The sequence below is a fragment of the Sinocyclocheilus rhinocerous genome, unplaced genomic scaffold (genome assembly GCF_001515625.1).
Source record: "Sinocyclocheilus rhinocerous isolate Xijiao unplaced genomic scaffold, SAMN03320098_v1.1 scaffold171, whole genome shotgun sequence".
In the NCBI taxonomy this organism is placed as follows: Eukaryota; Metazoa; Chordata; class Actinopteri; order Cypriniformes; family Cyprinidae; genus Sinocyclocheilus; species Sinocyclocheilus rhinocerous.
Window position 1 is genome coordinate 1,304,301 of NW_015642206.1, and position 15,895 is coordinate 1,320,195.

The 15,895-nt window shown below is 36.5% G+C and overlaps 1 protein-coding gene across 1 annotated transcript in view; it reads right to left on the bottom strand.

Moving 5' to 3' along the window:
* Positions 1–1,450: 1,450 nt before the first annotated feature.
* Positions 1,451–15,895, bottom strand: part of edil3a (EGF-like repeats and discoidin I-like domains 3a) — an 80,812-nt gene continuing 66,367 nt past the window's right edge. Inside the window, exons 8-9 of the mRNA XM_016572649.1 lie at positions 13,207–13,362; positions 1,451–2,466 (exon numbers count right to left, since the gene is read on the bottom strand). Coding sequence (XP_016428135.1) covers positions 2,317–2,466; positions 13,207–13,362 — 306 coding nt within the window. The 3' untranslated portion in view covers positions 1,451–2,316. The remainder of the gene's footprint in view (positions 2,467–13,206; positions 13,363–15,895) is intronic.

The following is a 15,895-nucleotide window of genomic DNA, read 5'->3' on the forward strand; positions in this document are numbered from 1 at the left end:
TTTTTTTAATCGTACAATTGTAAGTACTAAACGATTACATCTATCCTGAGGTTTTTACAATCAAGAAAAAAAAAATACAGTAGTACAGTTAATCAATAGGTAAACAGCCTGAAAAACTGAGACATCTGGAAGTTAAAGCAGCACTATGTAACTTTTGGCGCTCTAGCGGTTAATAAACAGATCTGCACACATCCCGCGGAAGAACATTCTAACCAGAGATACTTCTCTAAGGCTGCGTTTACACTGCAAGTCTTAATGCACAGATCCGATCTTCTGACCATATCCGATTTTTTGGCACGTCTGTTTACATTCACTTTAGACACGACTGGTATCCGATATCTGTGTTTACATTAATTCCCACCCAAAAGGATTGTCTGCAGTGATCGCTTTACTATGCACATGGTAGACCCTCGGGTTTTAAATGGCCGTGCTATTAAAATTATTTATATAATTCACGTCGAATGGCCATTATTATTTGCCAGCATGGACAACGGCTGTCATGGATGTTTTGCAGCACAAAATCTGACTGAACGGATAAAGACCGGAAAATAACGGTAATTTTAATTTGTTAGACTATTTTATCTACAGCTCGTTAGAGGTAGAATTCTTTAGTGAAATAAAGATGATATTTATTGAAATGAATTCGAATTAATTAAGGAGAGAGAGAGAGAGAGAGAGAGAGAGAGAGAGAGAGAGAACGAATGCATGCACCCATGTCCGAGTGAGCGATTGTGAAGCATTGCAAACAAGCTTGTCGGTTTAATTACAAAAACTGCTAAGTTATCACCTCATTGCTGAGAAGCATATGTAGCTTTTTAGCTGTTGTATTTTCAAAAATCACGGGGCGGTGATTGAAAACCAGCTCCTGAATGTGCAATTTCTTACCTATAAAAAGTTTCCATCTCAATAAAATGCGAGCGCATACAGCACGCCGGCATTAAAACGCCATTAAAAATCTTTATGAGCAAACGTGTCGCCCTCGCATTGGGAGTTCTGTGGAGAATCGGATATGTGTGTTTAGACGTAGGTCGGATGTCCAGATATCAGATGTGTATCCGATTAAAATCCACATTTGGAAGTGGCTCAGATCGGATGCAAAAAAAATCGGATCTCGTGCGGGTTTTTGTGTTTACACGTGTGCAACAAATTCCGATCTGTGTCAGATGTGAGCGAAAGATCGGATTTTTTGTGCCAGTGTAAACGCAGCCTAAGTTTATGTCTATGGCGATTCACGCAGCTATGTGTTACTCCGCAGCGGTGACGACCTGACCAGGCTACAATAGTCCAAATATAACTACTTATTATAAGTGTACCGGATTCAGAATAAGATAAAAACGCGGTTTGGAAGATGACTTCATGATGTATTCGCTCATTATACATTTTGCAAATTTTGAACACAGAAAAAGTTATATAGTGCTGCTTTAAACAATATTGTATAGGCTACATAAAAAAAAAAAAAAACTTCTAAAGAATTAATTTCCAAGGACGTTATTTTCTTAAAAATGTCTCTGTCGTTGTTACAGACTGCCTACGTAACAACCTACAGGTGAATGTACCTTTACCTAACTTTTCAACAGTTGCCTATGTGTGTGAAATTAGTTAAGATTTGTAGGTGCTTCCAGTTCTATAGTGTTGCTTTTATTATGGCATGTCATCACGTTATGCGGCATGTAACTGTCTTTAGAAAAGTATAGGAAAACAGATAATAAAAATTTGAAATGATCGATAAAAATGATCTACGAAATGCTTTAATTTGAACGTATACATCTTGTTTTCTTATACTTCTATTCATTTTTGCATCATGCAGTTATTTTGCGTTTTACATATAATACAATACCATCATATTTTTTGTCCACACAACAACGTCAGTGTCAGTTGTGGTATAACTTCAGTCAAGCCTGCTGTTAAAATGAAAGTAGAAAGATATTTTACATATTAATGTTAGTCTTTTCTGTTATGTGTTTGATTATGGCCCAAAAAGCATTGCATGTCATTTTTTGTTCTGGTTTAAAGTGACACACTGTACAGTGGCTTTTGTTCCACTGCGAAAACCACAGTGAAATAACCCCACCCTCTAATTGGCTTAAAAAAAAAAGGATTTCAATAAATGGCACAGACCATAAAAGGACAAAAAAGCAGGGCATGAGTGATGACTAAACTCAACCTCTTTAGGAATAAAACATAAAACGAATCATAATATTACAAAAATGGAAAATTCAGATGAGATGAAACCGATTTTAATTGTACATGGTTTACAAGCACAGTTTATATTGAATATGGACCAAAGTGTTGCAAAGGGAAAATGAATAGGGGTCTTCACTCTTCCTCTTGGCATCCCAGTAACTCTGCACGCAAAGTGATTCTTCCGTACCACGACCATGGAAGAATTCGGATGAATCTGGCATAGATGGGAGGATCGATCACATTCTTTCTGTGGGTGTCATTATCAAAATTTCCTTGAAAGACCTGTTGGAAAGAAAATGAAAAATTCCCAAATCATACAATGATTCATTTGAATCTAAAATGGCAGACCTATTTAACCAAATGGAAAACATAAATTGGAATATTTGATAACAAAAAGCTACTATATAATATTTATATATATTCTGCATGACCATATTATACATCCCTAATCCTACTCAATAACTAAAGTCAACAACTACCTTACTAACTATTAATAAGCAGCAAATTAGGAGTTTATTGAGGTAAAAGTCGTAGTTAATGGTTTGTAATGGTGAGATTTGAACCTTAAAATAAAGTGTGACCATTATTTTTATAGTAGTGAAACTAAATTGATTGAAATATTGTGGTGTCCATAAATCTGAGACTTCTAGTGGAGAAAATATCAACTATGTAGTCAATATATATAATTTCAGAAAATAGAAAAGAAAAGAAAGAAAAGCAATTTGAAAATAAAATAAAAAATAGAAATTGTAATTTCTAGCACTTGAGCTGCATGAACTACAACGGTTTGTGTAAAACCTGATGATTTGAGAATGATCCAAAGAGCATCTTAAAGAAAGATGAAAGATTTTTTTTTTTTAATAAAGAAAGAAATTGAACATCTTAGCAAACATCCTAAACCTTACCAAGCTAAAACTTTTGAATAGTGTGCTTATTTGATTGCTTACATTAGAAAGAGTTCAGTTTTAACAATCCCAGATTTTCCGTGTGGTCTCAGACTTTAGAAGATCACCTCCAGTGACCACATATTAGCCCTCAGTCTTTATGTTTGTAATGTATAATGACAGTTAATGTTCAATATTTATGTGTTGGTAATCTGGTTATAGCCATCTCCTCCTTTATATTTCTTTTACCTGAAAGAATAAAATTATTTTAAAGAATTACTCTCTTTAGAATAACCCCTTAAAGATATCTTTGTACCGGGTTGGTAAATCCAGCATATTATATGTATATATACATCTATAGAGTTCTGTGTAATTCATAGCAGGTATGTCCTTGCTGTTATTAATTAATTTCAGAGTTCATTTACAAAACTTAGAAAAAACATGCACCAAAAAGCTCTGGTTTAGCAAGACTTTAAAATAAAGTGTGACCTAAGCTAACTGTATGTGATGTATATGCTGTATACTGTACATCACATATAGTAGCGGGTGGAGCTACAAATGAACTAGAAGAACTCTTTAACACTACATGTACATTGCATACATCACTGGTCAGTATATGATTTTTCCCCCTTTTTTTTTTTTAAAGAAATAAATACTTTTATTCAGCAAGGACACTTTAAATTGATCAAAAGTAACAGTTAAAGAAACAGAATAATTAAGCAGCATGACTGTTTTCAATATGGCTAATGATAAACAAATGACTCTTGTGCAGCAAATCAGCATATTGGAATGATTTTTGAAAGATCATGTGACACTGAAGACTAGAGAAATGGCTGCTGAACATTTAGCTCTGCATCACAGGAATACATTACTTTTTAAAATATATTCAAAATAGAAAACAGTTCTTTTAAATTGTAAGAATATTTCACAATATTACAGTTTTTACTCTATATAAAGAAATCTCGGAGAAATAGGCCTTATTTGGTCACAATTTGGTCTTAATCTGTTTTATATTTTTACTTAGGATGTAATTGTGAACACTCACTGGCAACCAAATTGAAGCTACTGAAAGTTTTCATTTCGGCTCACAGGCTGCTAATTTAAGTTGAAAAGAAATATAGGCTAATTCACTGTAAACACTCAGTCAGTTATTTCATTTGCTCTTGATGAAATCAGCTTGACTTTGTATTTCCTGCAGCAGACGTATACAAACACACTGACCTATCAATCAAATAGTGAGCATTTACAATATAGAGTCAGAGAAAGGAAGTACAGTTCATGATTTATGAATAACCCTTGAGTGCGCTGATGCTGACGGCACACAGAGCTCGAGTATGCTCGGTGTAAAGAGTTCAGAGATGGGGAAAATTCAGCAAGCAACAAAGAGGTTGGCTGGGAACTAACTCTTCAAGTGGGCTTCAAAGACAAATTTTGCTGAGCTCCCCGAGCTCTGACAGCGCATATTCATCAGCAGAGAGTAAACAATAAGAACACAGAGATCCTGTGTGTCTAATTGCTGGTGTCACAAGCATTACATAAATGTGTGACATATTCCCTCCCTCTCTCTCTCCTTCCACACTGAATCAGCGTTCCCTTCTGCACCATGGAACCAATTTTGTGTTTAGCAACTCGACTCTCTCCAATGTACTTCGAGGCAGAGCGGGGGGAAATGTCATAAAAAATTGATTAGTCAAAAGGGCAGCTCAAAACATGAACTCATTCGCTGAACTTCTCATCAGATGGCCTGCGTGTTTGCAGGGAATCTACGTGCACAGGAAAGTCTTTCAATGCTAAGTATTTCCCACCATGGCTTTAATAATGATAAAGTCTGCGTACTTCGGCTGTGATTGTTCATAGACAGTACGGTGGGAAATACATAAGAGATTTATTAGGCTGCTCTTATGTCTTTCATTAACATTCTATAACCCTGAAGACACCTCAGGCACCTGTGTGATTACAGTATGGCCAATTACAGTACAGTACATGCAAAATCAAACATGAGTGTATGTGCAGCCAGTACATTTTTTAGTAGCATGAGGGTATTTTTCAGTCTTTTTTTGTGAGAGAGTTAATATGCAAATATAAATCAAATGGTTCACAACCAGTCCATCAGAGCTGTTTCTATTCACCAATTAATTTGAGGCCTTGTACAGAAGTCACTATGAGAAGTCACCCTGTTTTAGATCCTCATTATTTGTGTTTATAAAAATAAATGGTATCATCTGATGGATAACTTGACTGCTATTTAACAACTTTAAATTATAAATATCTTGAGAAGTTAGACAAATAGTTTCGGTATGTTTTTGGTACAGTGGGAGAAAAAATGTTAATTCTTTTCTTTCTTTCTTTCTTTCTTTCTTTGGAAATGGGGAAATGATTTGAAATGCTTCTACTTTTGAATGCAAACTATTTTAGCAAAATTGATATTTAAGTCAGAACTATTGTGCTCCCGTTTTATTGCGCTCCATCTATTAGACATGCATGCATGCGCTCCAGCACTCATTCTTTAAGTTTAACTTGCTTGCTGTCAGGATGATTCTTAATGCAAAATGGAAATACAGACATGACTTTCTTACATTTAAAGATAAGGATTTAACCATAAAATATAAGTTATGCACTGAGGAAAACAGGTTTCAAATGCATTATGCAGCACACGTATTCGACACACAAGTGCAGTGGTTAAAACAATGCTGTGTTCATTTAGTACACATATGTGTCAAACCAAAAGACCTGTACAGAACATTTTTGGTATGAATATGTGTACCATTACACCCCTAAGCTGTAAGGACTGAACTTAACTCTTAAACTGATTGGTGGTAAGAAGTCACAACACAGTGTCTACGATACAAATATTACACATTCATATAAATAATAATAATAATGATGATGTATAAGCTGTTACATTTAAAGATAAATGTAAACTGACTCCAGGACACTGTAATGTTAAGTTGTACCATATTTTGTGAAGTCGTGATTAAATGGAAGTAGTATATTTTGATCTGTATTATAATGGACATCCAAGTGTAATAGCTTATTGAAAATCTAGAATCACATTATGATTTTTTAAAAAACATTTAATTATGACAGTTTGAGCTGAAGTTCTCTAAAATTAAAATGAACACGATTCACCGGGTAAGTTTAATTACTTGAACAACAGATATTGTTGCTATTCTACTGGTAAAAGCTGCAAAATAAAAACAGACTCACAGAGGTGTAATGTAGTGCACATCTCTTTTATGGTACTTATCCATTTCAGTCTTTCACGCAACAGTGAACACTAAAACTCCAGTGAACGCTTTTGCTTTCTGTGACCGTAACCAAATGAGACATCTCATTCTTCTGATGTACCCTCTGAAGAAATGATGGAAACAAGTCACTCTCAATTACCTTCTCTCCTTGCGCACCCAAGAACATTTGGAACGATTATGCATAAAAGCTGCAAAGAAAACAAATCCATCTCTAAGACATCCAATAAATCTGCGCCTGGTGTTTACTGCTTAATCTAATCCCTGCACTGCTCCGCTTATCACCGCAAAGCTGTGGAACGGAAAGTTGTCTTTAGTGCTACATGCCGTAGGAACAAATGGAGGATTATCTAAGTTGGTGCATCAGGTATAGCAGATATTCTATTTAGAGGTGAGGGCTTTTGGAGTTCGATCACAAGGGGAGGGCACTTTATCACTTCATAGCCTCTTCAAGCTGCAAGACTGCTCAATTCATAAACACGTCCTTTGAAGTGGGTTTTTCATATGGAGCTGAATCAGTGTAAAAATCCCTCGAGTGATGCTCAAAGTGGAAAGACAATCTCAAGTCCTTTTGCAGCATGGCAAAACAAGGTTGTCTGTAGAGAGATCTGCATATTACATCTGAGCATGAACTGATTCCAAATCTGATTGACAGATCAACAGACACTGAGATGATAGATAGATAGATAAATAGATAGACAGACAGACAGACAGACAGACAGATAGACAGATAGATAGATAGATAGAAAGACAGCATGATCTTTTGCATTCAGCCAATATATTACATAGACAGCTAACAGCTAAATCATTAAACACCCAAGCACCTTTCTACCTTTATGAAATGATCTCTACACAAACAGGTCCTTGAGATCTAGCAATCTTGGGCTGCTTTCCATTTCCAGATCTCACATTTCTGCTTCCCTTAAGCACATTTAATGTGTGCAAAATGGAAGAAAATGAAACGCAAAAGTGTAAAAAGTAATACAAAAGAATAAAAAGTAATACAATTTTTTTTTCCCTTCAGAAATGTAATCATTAAAAGTACAAGTAGTCAGTTCAAACAGCACTTGAGGAAAGTACATATCCTCCAAAATAATAATCATAAAAATTACTCTAGTATTATACACCCCTGAAAATAATCTGTGAAGTATTTAAAGGGTTAGTTCACCCAAAAATGAAAATTCTGTCATTAATTACTCTCCCTCGTGTTGTTCGAAACCCGTAAGACCTTCGTTCATCTTCGGAACACAATTTAAGATATTTTTGATGAAATATGAGGGCTCTCTGACCCTCCCATAGACAGCAAGGTAACTACCACATTCAAGGTCCAGAAAAGTACCAAGATGATCGACAAAGTAGTCCGTGTGACATCAGTGGTTCAACTGTAAAGTTACGAAGCTACGAGAATACTTTTTTGCGCAAAGAAAACAAAAATAACGACTTTATTCCACATTTTCTTCTCTACTGTGTCACTTTGGACGTGCGTTCACGACATTACCATGACGCGAGCGTGTGCCGGCGCTGACCCAGATCCGGTGTGATGACGTCTGGGTCAGCGCCGGCACACGCACGATTTTGGTCTTACGGGTTTGGAACAACATGAGGGTGAGTAATGAATGACATTATTTTCATTTTTGGTTTTGGGTGAACTAACCCTTTAATTCACTGGTTATTTAATCCCCCCTCCCCCAATATAATTTCTAGGTAAAATATCTCCATGTTATCATAGTGTGATTAACAACAAAACAACAAAAACTCACAATATTATAAGATTTTTATTTGAGCTGAGGGAAGATTTAGCTGTGTGTGTGTGTGAGTTGGGAATTCCCTTGACTTTCTGTGGCGGGACAGAGCAATGATTGTGTACAAGGCTCAACATTTCTGAAATGTGATTTGCTTTGATATAACACAGAATTTTACGCTCACTGGTGTCACATAATTTGCCCTTTCAAAACCTGCCTCACTGCCTACATAGACTACTGCCTTCTAAGGCAGCATAACTGTCATGCCAACCTCATCTTCATTACAGTAATAGCAACTGAGCCTTTAAACTGATTTCAACAGAACCTACTGTAGCGTTTGCATGTCATGATACAACACGTAATATAAATACAGAGTCCAAACACAAACAAATATTTGGTGAAACAATGAAACTGAACAATTTTCTTTCGTTAGTAAAAGTTTATTTATAATCAACATTTCTCTCATCTCAAGTGTCTGCACAAGGACAGAAACAGAGTTTAAAATCATGGCCAAAAACACGCTCTATGAAACTGAGCACCTATTAAATACAACAGCAACTTTTATATCTTTATAAAGGTATAATATTGCTTTATCTTGCGCCAGCTGGCATTATCCTTCTCATTTGCTCATCTGAGCCAAATTCATAATATGCACTGTTCCGGCCTCATCTGTAGTGCACTAGCTCGCTCAATTTAATGTTATTAACTAATGATGGAGATATTGCGTGAGCTCTCGCCCTTTCCTGACACTGTCTGGACTGTCTATAAAAGTAAGTGTTTAAGAAGTGGCAGGCTGCATGATTTACCCAGGGGGCTGACATCCCACACCCTGACAGGGACCAAATGAGGACACAATCGCTTTTAATACACCATTCCTTTTCATTTTCTCCTTCTTAAGTCAGTCTCCTTCCTTTCTTTAACTCATCGATATAGTAACAGAGGAGCTGAACAGGCTATGCTGTGCAGAGCAAAAAAATCTCGAACAATAGATCAGATGTGAGGGCTCCACAGGTACAGTTGTCCTATTTCCCCTGAGCGCTGATAAAACAGAGAAGATCTGGTGTGACTCAGCAGGAAAGCAATCCTATAAGGACCTGATCCGAATTTCTGTCATTACTCAGATGCATGCCAACTTATCAAAGCTACTCATTACCCCTTGCTGAAGCAAGCTTCAGGTGGCAGTCTTCACATTATGGTTGTGTAATTTATAGAGCTGTCAATCGATTATAATATTTATTCATGATTAATATTTTCTTTTTTCATACTTATTAACACATTCATTACACATATTCTTAAGCACATTACTGTTCATAAATTTGGGGTAAGTGTATTTTTATTTCAAATAAATGCTATTCTATTGAACTTTCTATTCATTAAAGAAGCCTGAATTTTTTAAACAAAAATATTAAGCAGCACAACCGTTTTCAACACTGATAATAAACCGAAATATTTGAGCACAAAATCACCATATTAGAATGATTTCTAAAGCATCACGTGACACCAAAGATTGGAGTTAATGATGCTGAAAATTCACAGGAATAAATTATATTTTAAAATAATCAAATAGAAAACATTAACGATATTTTACAATGATGTTGCTTTTTTGTAATGCATTTTGATCAAATAAATGCAGCCTTGGTGAGCACAAGAAACTTAAAAAAAAATCGTACTGACTACAAAACTTTTAAATGGTATATATGTGTGAGACAATTGCACTGCAATTCCAATCAGCTGTTAATGTTCTGATCAGTTTTTATAGAAATATAGAATGACATATAATAAAAACAACTGTGATAATAAATAGAAAGACCATAGAATATAGGATATCAAATCATTTAAAATTCACCAAATGCCAAACCGAAAGAATGCCTTAACAGTGTTAAAAAAAGGTAATAGTGTTAAAGACATTTAATTAACCATACATGTTAATTTTGACAGCCCTAGTAATTGTATTATGTCAATATTCAGTAAAGAGGCTATAAACGGGGCAAAGGGACAGTAATGCAGACCCTATAGATTCATATTTGGCCATTAAACCACAGCCCACAGTTCACTTCACTTGTTCTATGACAATATAACCCATTACCAAACTGACACCTTTTCTCACACCCATCAAGAGGCTGTTCGGTGATTCTAAAATGATTCTGTGTAAGACAGGGAAACTCTTCTACTGCTCTAGAGCTCATCTCAACTGAAGACAGTAAATAGTAGGTTGCATTGTATTCAATTTCATCTTCAAGGCCCATCATCCTCAGAACCCTATTGCCAACAACCAGATTAATAGCACTTTAAGACTACCATTAGATCAGGTTCAAATCTGAAAGGTTAAAAAAGAGATATGATACAATCTGATATTGCATTTTCTTCCTTGAGTTGAAAGCAAATAGGATATGAGGGGGTGAGATAAGAGAGCTTGAAAGTTGTATTGACTATGGAGTGATAAGGCCACGTGATAAAACTAGAAGAGTGACCGAAACATGCCAAAAAATCAAGTAAAACTGTTGGCGATCTTGTCAAAAGTGTCTTCATAGATATTAATGCAGGAATTTCAGAGGAGCACCTTTAAAATTTAGAAGGTGCTCTCTTTAATAATACACACTATGCCCTTTGTGGGTCACTAAGCTTCGCTTAAACTTCTTGCTCAGTGGCTGGAAATAAGAGTTTTACTTTTCCCCTCCAATCTGTTCTGGTCTGTGCCTCCTATTTAACCCATTGGGCAATGTTTCCACAGTATTGATGTCTGCAATGAGAACATCAAGGGCACCTACTCCCAAAGATGCAAGGGAACTTGTGATTTTCCTGGTTGTAAGTCATTATTTGACACCGATACAGATTATACAATAGGAGATTCTATAATCATATATTACCTTCTGGTCATACCCATCATGGGAATCCAATCACATTTCTGTTCATTCTTCATTCAAATGCTGATATGAATCTTCTAAGCCTATGCACTGCTGCTAATCAACTGCCATCTTCAGGTTCAAGAGTAAAATATACAACCTAATCAAAACCATGGACCACAGAGCTTCACCTCCCTCTTCATGTCCACAGCAAGGGAATGTGGCTACATGCTTGGAAGGGGGAAGGGTATCTACTGGCAGCTAATCTTGGGACGTGATCTTATTTACTGCGATCTAATGTGCTATTGACCCCACTGCTTATGAGGGAATAGTTCTATTCACAGGCTAATTAACCCCTTGATGTTGACCCGAGGATAATCAATGATGGGTGTACATGATTGTGCCAATCACAGCGTCTTCACTGCCAACAGTTTCATATGAGCTGATGATTTCAGTCAGAAAAGTAAAGTCAGTAAAATCTGTTTTTAAGGTGTTGTTTGGAAAATATGGGGTAAGCAAGCATTGAGTGTGTTGGCAAAATGATTGTTTTAAATGATTTGGCGAGTCTCTTGAGGCTGAGCACACTCAGGTGAGTTTAGGTTTTGGCCAAAGGTAGAGTAAGATTTGAGGAACACACTACAAGCGATCATGGACCACATATGGGTACATAATACAGCTAAATGTGGTTGTCAATCTCTTTTGAGCGCTTAATGCCATTCTTTACATACAGAGTGTGTTATATTGGAGAGTGACAACCACAGCTAAATCAATTTTCATTAAATCCCCCTAGTGTTTACAGAACCAAGCTGAACAACTATTTGTTTATGCATTAATGTCACTCTTTTGTGGACAATGACAGCTTGTTGATTTGTGTCTCTTTTCTCGACAGGTGTGGTGCAAGCATATCACAGGAAAACAGTAACAGCTGGTTTAAGATGGTCCTCAGCTGGTTATGAGCTGGTCCTGAGCAGGAGCTATTTGCTTAGGACCAGCACATGACCAGCTTAAACCAGCTTATAACCAGCTCAGGACCAGCTTAAACCTGCTCATGACCAACTAAGGACCAGCTCAAACCAGCTGCCATGCATCAAAACATATCTAACCAGCATATGCTGTTTTTTTTTCAACAGGGACATGGAATCAGGTCATGTTGCTGGCTATACTCAAACTTGTTTCATCCTCAACATGAGAAGCATTATTTTATTCTAACCACTGGCTCCAACATTAAGTGTGATTTTAAAATGGGATTCTATTGTGATTTCTAAACTCTACCCAGAAATTACAGTATATTGCATCTTATTGGCAAGTATTATTAAATAAAGGATTTGTGAAATGTAGCCTTATATGATATAATTTGAGTTAAAAACTTTGAGAAAACTGAGGAAAAAAAATCACTGAAGAAGTGAGAAACACTGGGGTGCAGATCAGGTTTTAATAATCTCATTACAATCGTAGGAGGCCATCTCTGCATTTTCACATTTTTATCTGAAGATCCATGCTATGCTTGGTTTGCCAAGGTGCTGACCTTGTGCCAGCTAATACTCACCAGCTCTCTTCCCTTACCATGGCACATAGCAGCAGCCAAATGCAACGATTATCTCAGTACTAAAAAGGAACTAAAATTAGAGCTGGGACAAAGGGCTGTGTGACAAACATCACAAATATTAAGGTCACAAACAGACATATGTCTACTGCTAAAAGCCATGGTTCAGCCATCTTTTAGCTTTTCCATTTAACAACCCTGACAGCTTTTCTTTTTCAAAAACGATATATTCAGCAATGTCTTCAAAATGTATACATATACAAATAAACTGCTTCACTGCTAGGTTCAGAATAATGTCAGAAGTCTCAGAAGACAAGCTCAGGCCAATGGACTGGACGTTTGTAACCCACTAGAGGGTTGTGAACAAACACACTCTTCACTGAGGCCGGACAGATTGGACCGTTATCTGGGTGGCAGGCTATAAAGAGAGAAACAGAGTCTGCCCAGGTGCCTTGGGACAGTGCTGACAGGACAAGATGGAGGAGAATATACAGCCCTGATAGCAGACAAGGATGTGTTTCTTTCATTGACTTTGGGATGTAAACATGTCCATGGAATGCAGGCTTATGAAATCAAGTGTTTAGGTTTAGAAAAAAACAATGCAAAGTCAGTTAAACACAAAATTTTTGTAAAAAAACTATTTAAATCAAGGTGATTCAGATCAACCTTGAGATAAAAGCGCCTTTGGTCAAAAGATAAAAGTTATTTTGGTCTTGCAATAATATGAGTTTTTGACATGTGGCAGTGTGCGAGAAAGAATCTTACCCGGTCTTTCTTCTGTTTTTCGTCTTGATATATAAACCATCTCTCGCCGTTATTGCTGTAAGCCAGCTTGTAGGAGCCGACAAACTGAACGTGTCCAAAATCTTTAGCCCCCTGGGTAATAACGCCTGTGACTTTTGTTGGCCGAAGCATGTCAACCTGAAAACAGAGAGAAAGAGTGAGAGAAAAAGAATGAGAAAGTTCTTCTATCAGAAAGAGATTTTAGTGATTACTTGACTTCCCAAATAGCCTGAATCTTCCACTCTTATCTTCGGCAATAACTTCTTAAGATACTGTAAATTTGTTTGGAGGGTATCATGAATTATTCACAGCAAAGTGGGCAATAAAAAGTAGCCTTTTATTTCAGCTCAGCAGAACAGTGATTGCTAGCCACAGCAATATGTGATAATTGCATTTGGTTAATATTTTATGTGGCTGTATTTACTGAGATGTTTTTTGTAGCATAGCTGCAAAAAAAAGAAAAAAAAAAGGGTTCCACTTTATATTAAGTGGCCCTAATACCTGTGTACTTACATAGTAACTAGATGTGTACGTAGTATGTAACTACAGTGTAAGTACATTACACTACAGTGTAAGTAAAGTATTGGTATAGTATCTAGAGCTGTAATATTTCTGTAACTACACACATGTAACAACCCTCCGAATGGTTTGTGCTGTGTAACATGCAACCTAGAATGGATAAGAGCAGGGAGAGCAGAGATGATCCCCTTAGGGTAAACAGAACAGAACCAACATAAATCTTAATGTCTTAATGGTCTCTAAATGATCTTAATGTCGATTTAATGTAACAACATAATTCAGGATAAAAGAGTCTGACTAAATGAGGAATATCGAATGCTAAGTCCTGAATGTGGCCGAAAGGAGGAGCTGGGGATGGAGGAGGGTAATTAGCTTCTGAGCAAAGCGATAAGCTGCTGAATAATACTGAATGGACCTTACAAAAGAAGTAGTGATAGGCGTCATATTCCTATAGCTAGACGTGGATCAGCTGAGAGTCAACTTATGCAAGCTTTATTGACGTGACCTGCCAGAACTGACGCTTGATTTGTGTTTTATGTAATTTGCTTTAAAAGGTAACCTAAATATGTACGTGTAACTCTTTATTTGCAATGCCAGATTCCATTTTTGGCTGATGGTATATGAATACCTCCTTGTTATAAACTTGTAAGGTTATCTTTATACAGGGCTGCAGCAGTCTAAATAAAGTTAGATGTTTTAGGTCATTATTATTGAATTGTGGTCACGGATGGTTTGAACTACACCACCAAACAAAAGGAGAAGGCAGCTCATTTGTACAGGGAGAAGTTCAGATAGTGCTGGTTAAGAAACAAAAGCATTCATATAGACTCATTGCACTTACGAGCTTCATTGCTAGAACAAATACACCAAACGCTCAAAAGCCATAAAGTTGTGGTTCACTGTTGTCAATAGTGTAGCAATGTATAAAGCACTGCTAACACAAAAAAAAAAAATCACTTTTAAACCAAGCAGATTTCTTTTCGTCAACATGATGAACCCATGTGTGAGCTTGAACCGTTGCAAAATCAGCATGGGAAAATCATTAGCCCTCACTTGAAATTCCAGATTGTGTGGATTCCGCCATGAAAGTTGGCAAAACAATGGTAAATGTGACCGCACATTAAGGTCACTCATAAACATTGACCGACTCCATTTATAGCATTTTTCAACATACATATTGCACTAAAAAAGGTTTACATGGAATAGTGCCTTAAAAACCAGAACAAGCAAGGCAAAGCGTTAATGAAATGGGAAATCTTCATAAGATGGCATGATAGAAGAAGTAAAAACATTAAAAGGAACCTCCCTCCGAGCTTAGGGGTCTGTGTGCTGCTGCAAAGACTGTGGAATAACTTGTTTTCTCAATAGAATAAATGCTCCTTTCAACAGTGCAACAATAAAGCACTATGGTGTGTTTTATATTTGTTGGATGTATATATTATTTACTCTGGCAGTCTACATTGCCCATCTCTTTATATAGGTTGTGGTTATTGTATCTACTATTCTACAACATTGCCTTATTGTTGCGTTTACTGTTGCATGGTTCATGCTAAGCTTCTCCACCAAGGTCACTTGAGAAACTGTTTATTTTATTACTCTATAACAGAAACAACAATAAACCTTCACTCAACTTTTCTTTAATTACACTCAGTCAACACACATACCTATGAGGATAAGACCTGCTTTTAAGTATAGACTCATACCTTGTTCCCTAAATGTGGTAATGAAATGAGATAATTTCATCTAGACTCATTAAACTGTTACTTACGTTTGCATATTACAACATATGTGACATTTCCAAGGTAATTGCAATGATAACAGGATGGAGAGTGAGTGGGCTGGAATGAATGGAAGTGCTTGACACACCTGCATGTCCTTGATTTCACACAGAAGCTTGAACCCAAAGCTAATCTCACTCAGACCAATGAATCAAGCCAGTCCATCTGAACAAAGGAGGACCTTGACGTTGAGGCAGTAATTGCAGTTATGTGTAAACCTGAGGACACACTGTTTTTTCTTCAATGTCAGCGAATGAATTCAGGTGCGTTAGCTTGTGAACGGTTTTAAATTATATATATATATATATATATATATATAACCTACACAGGAATTCCCAATAATGAATTGCACTCACTGATAGCACTGTTTATTT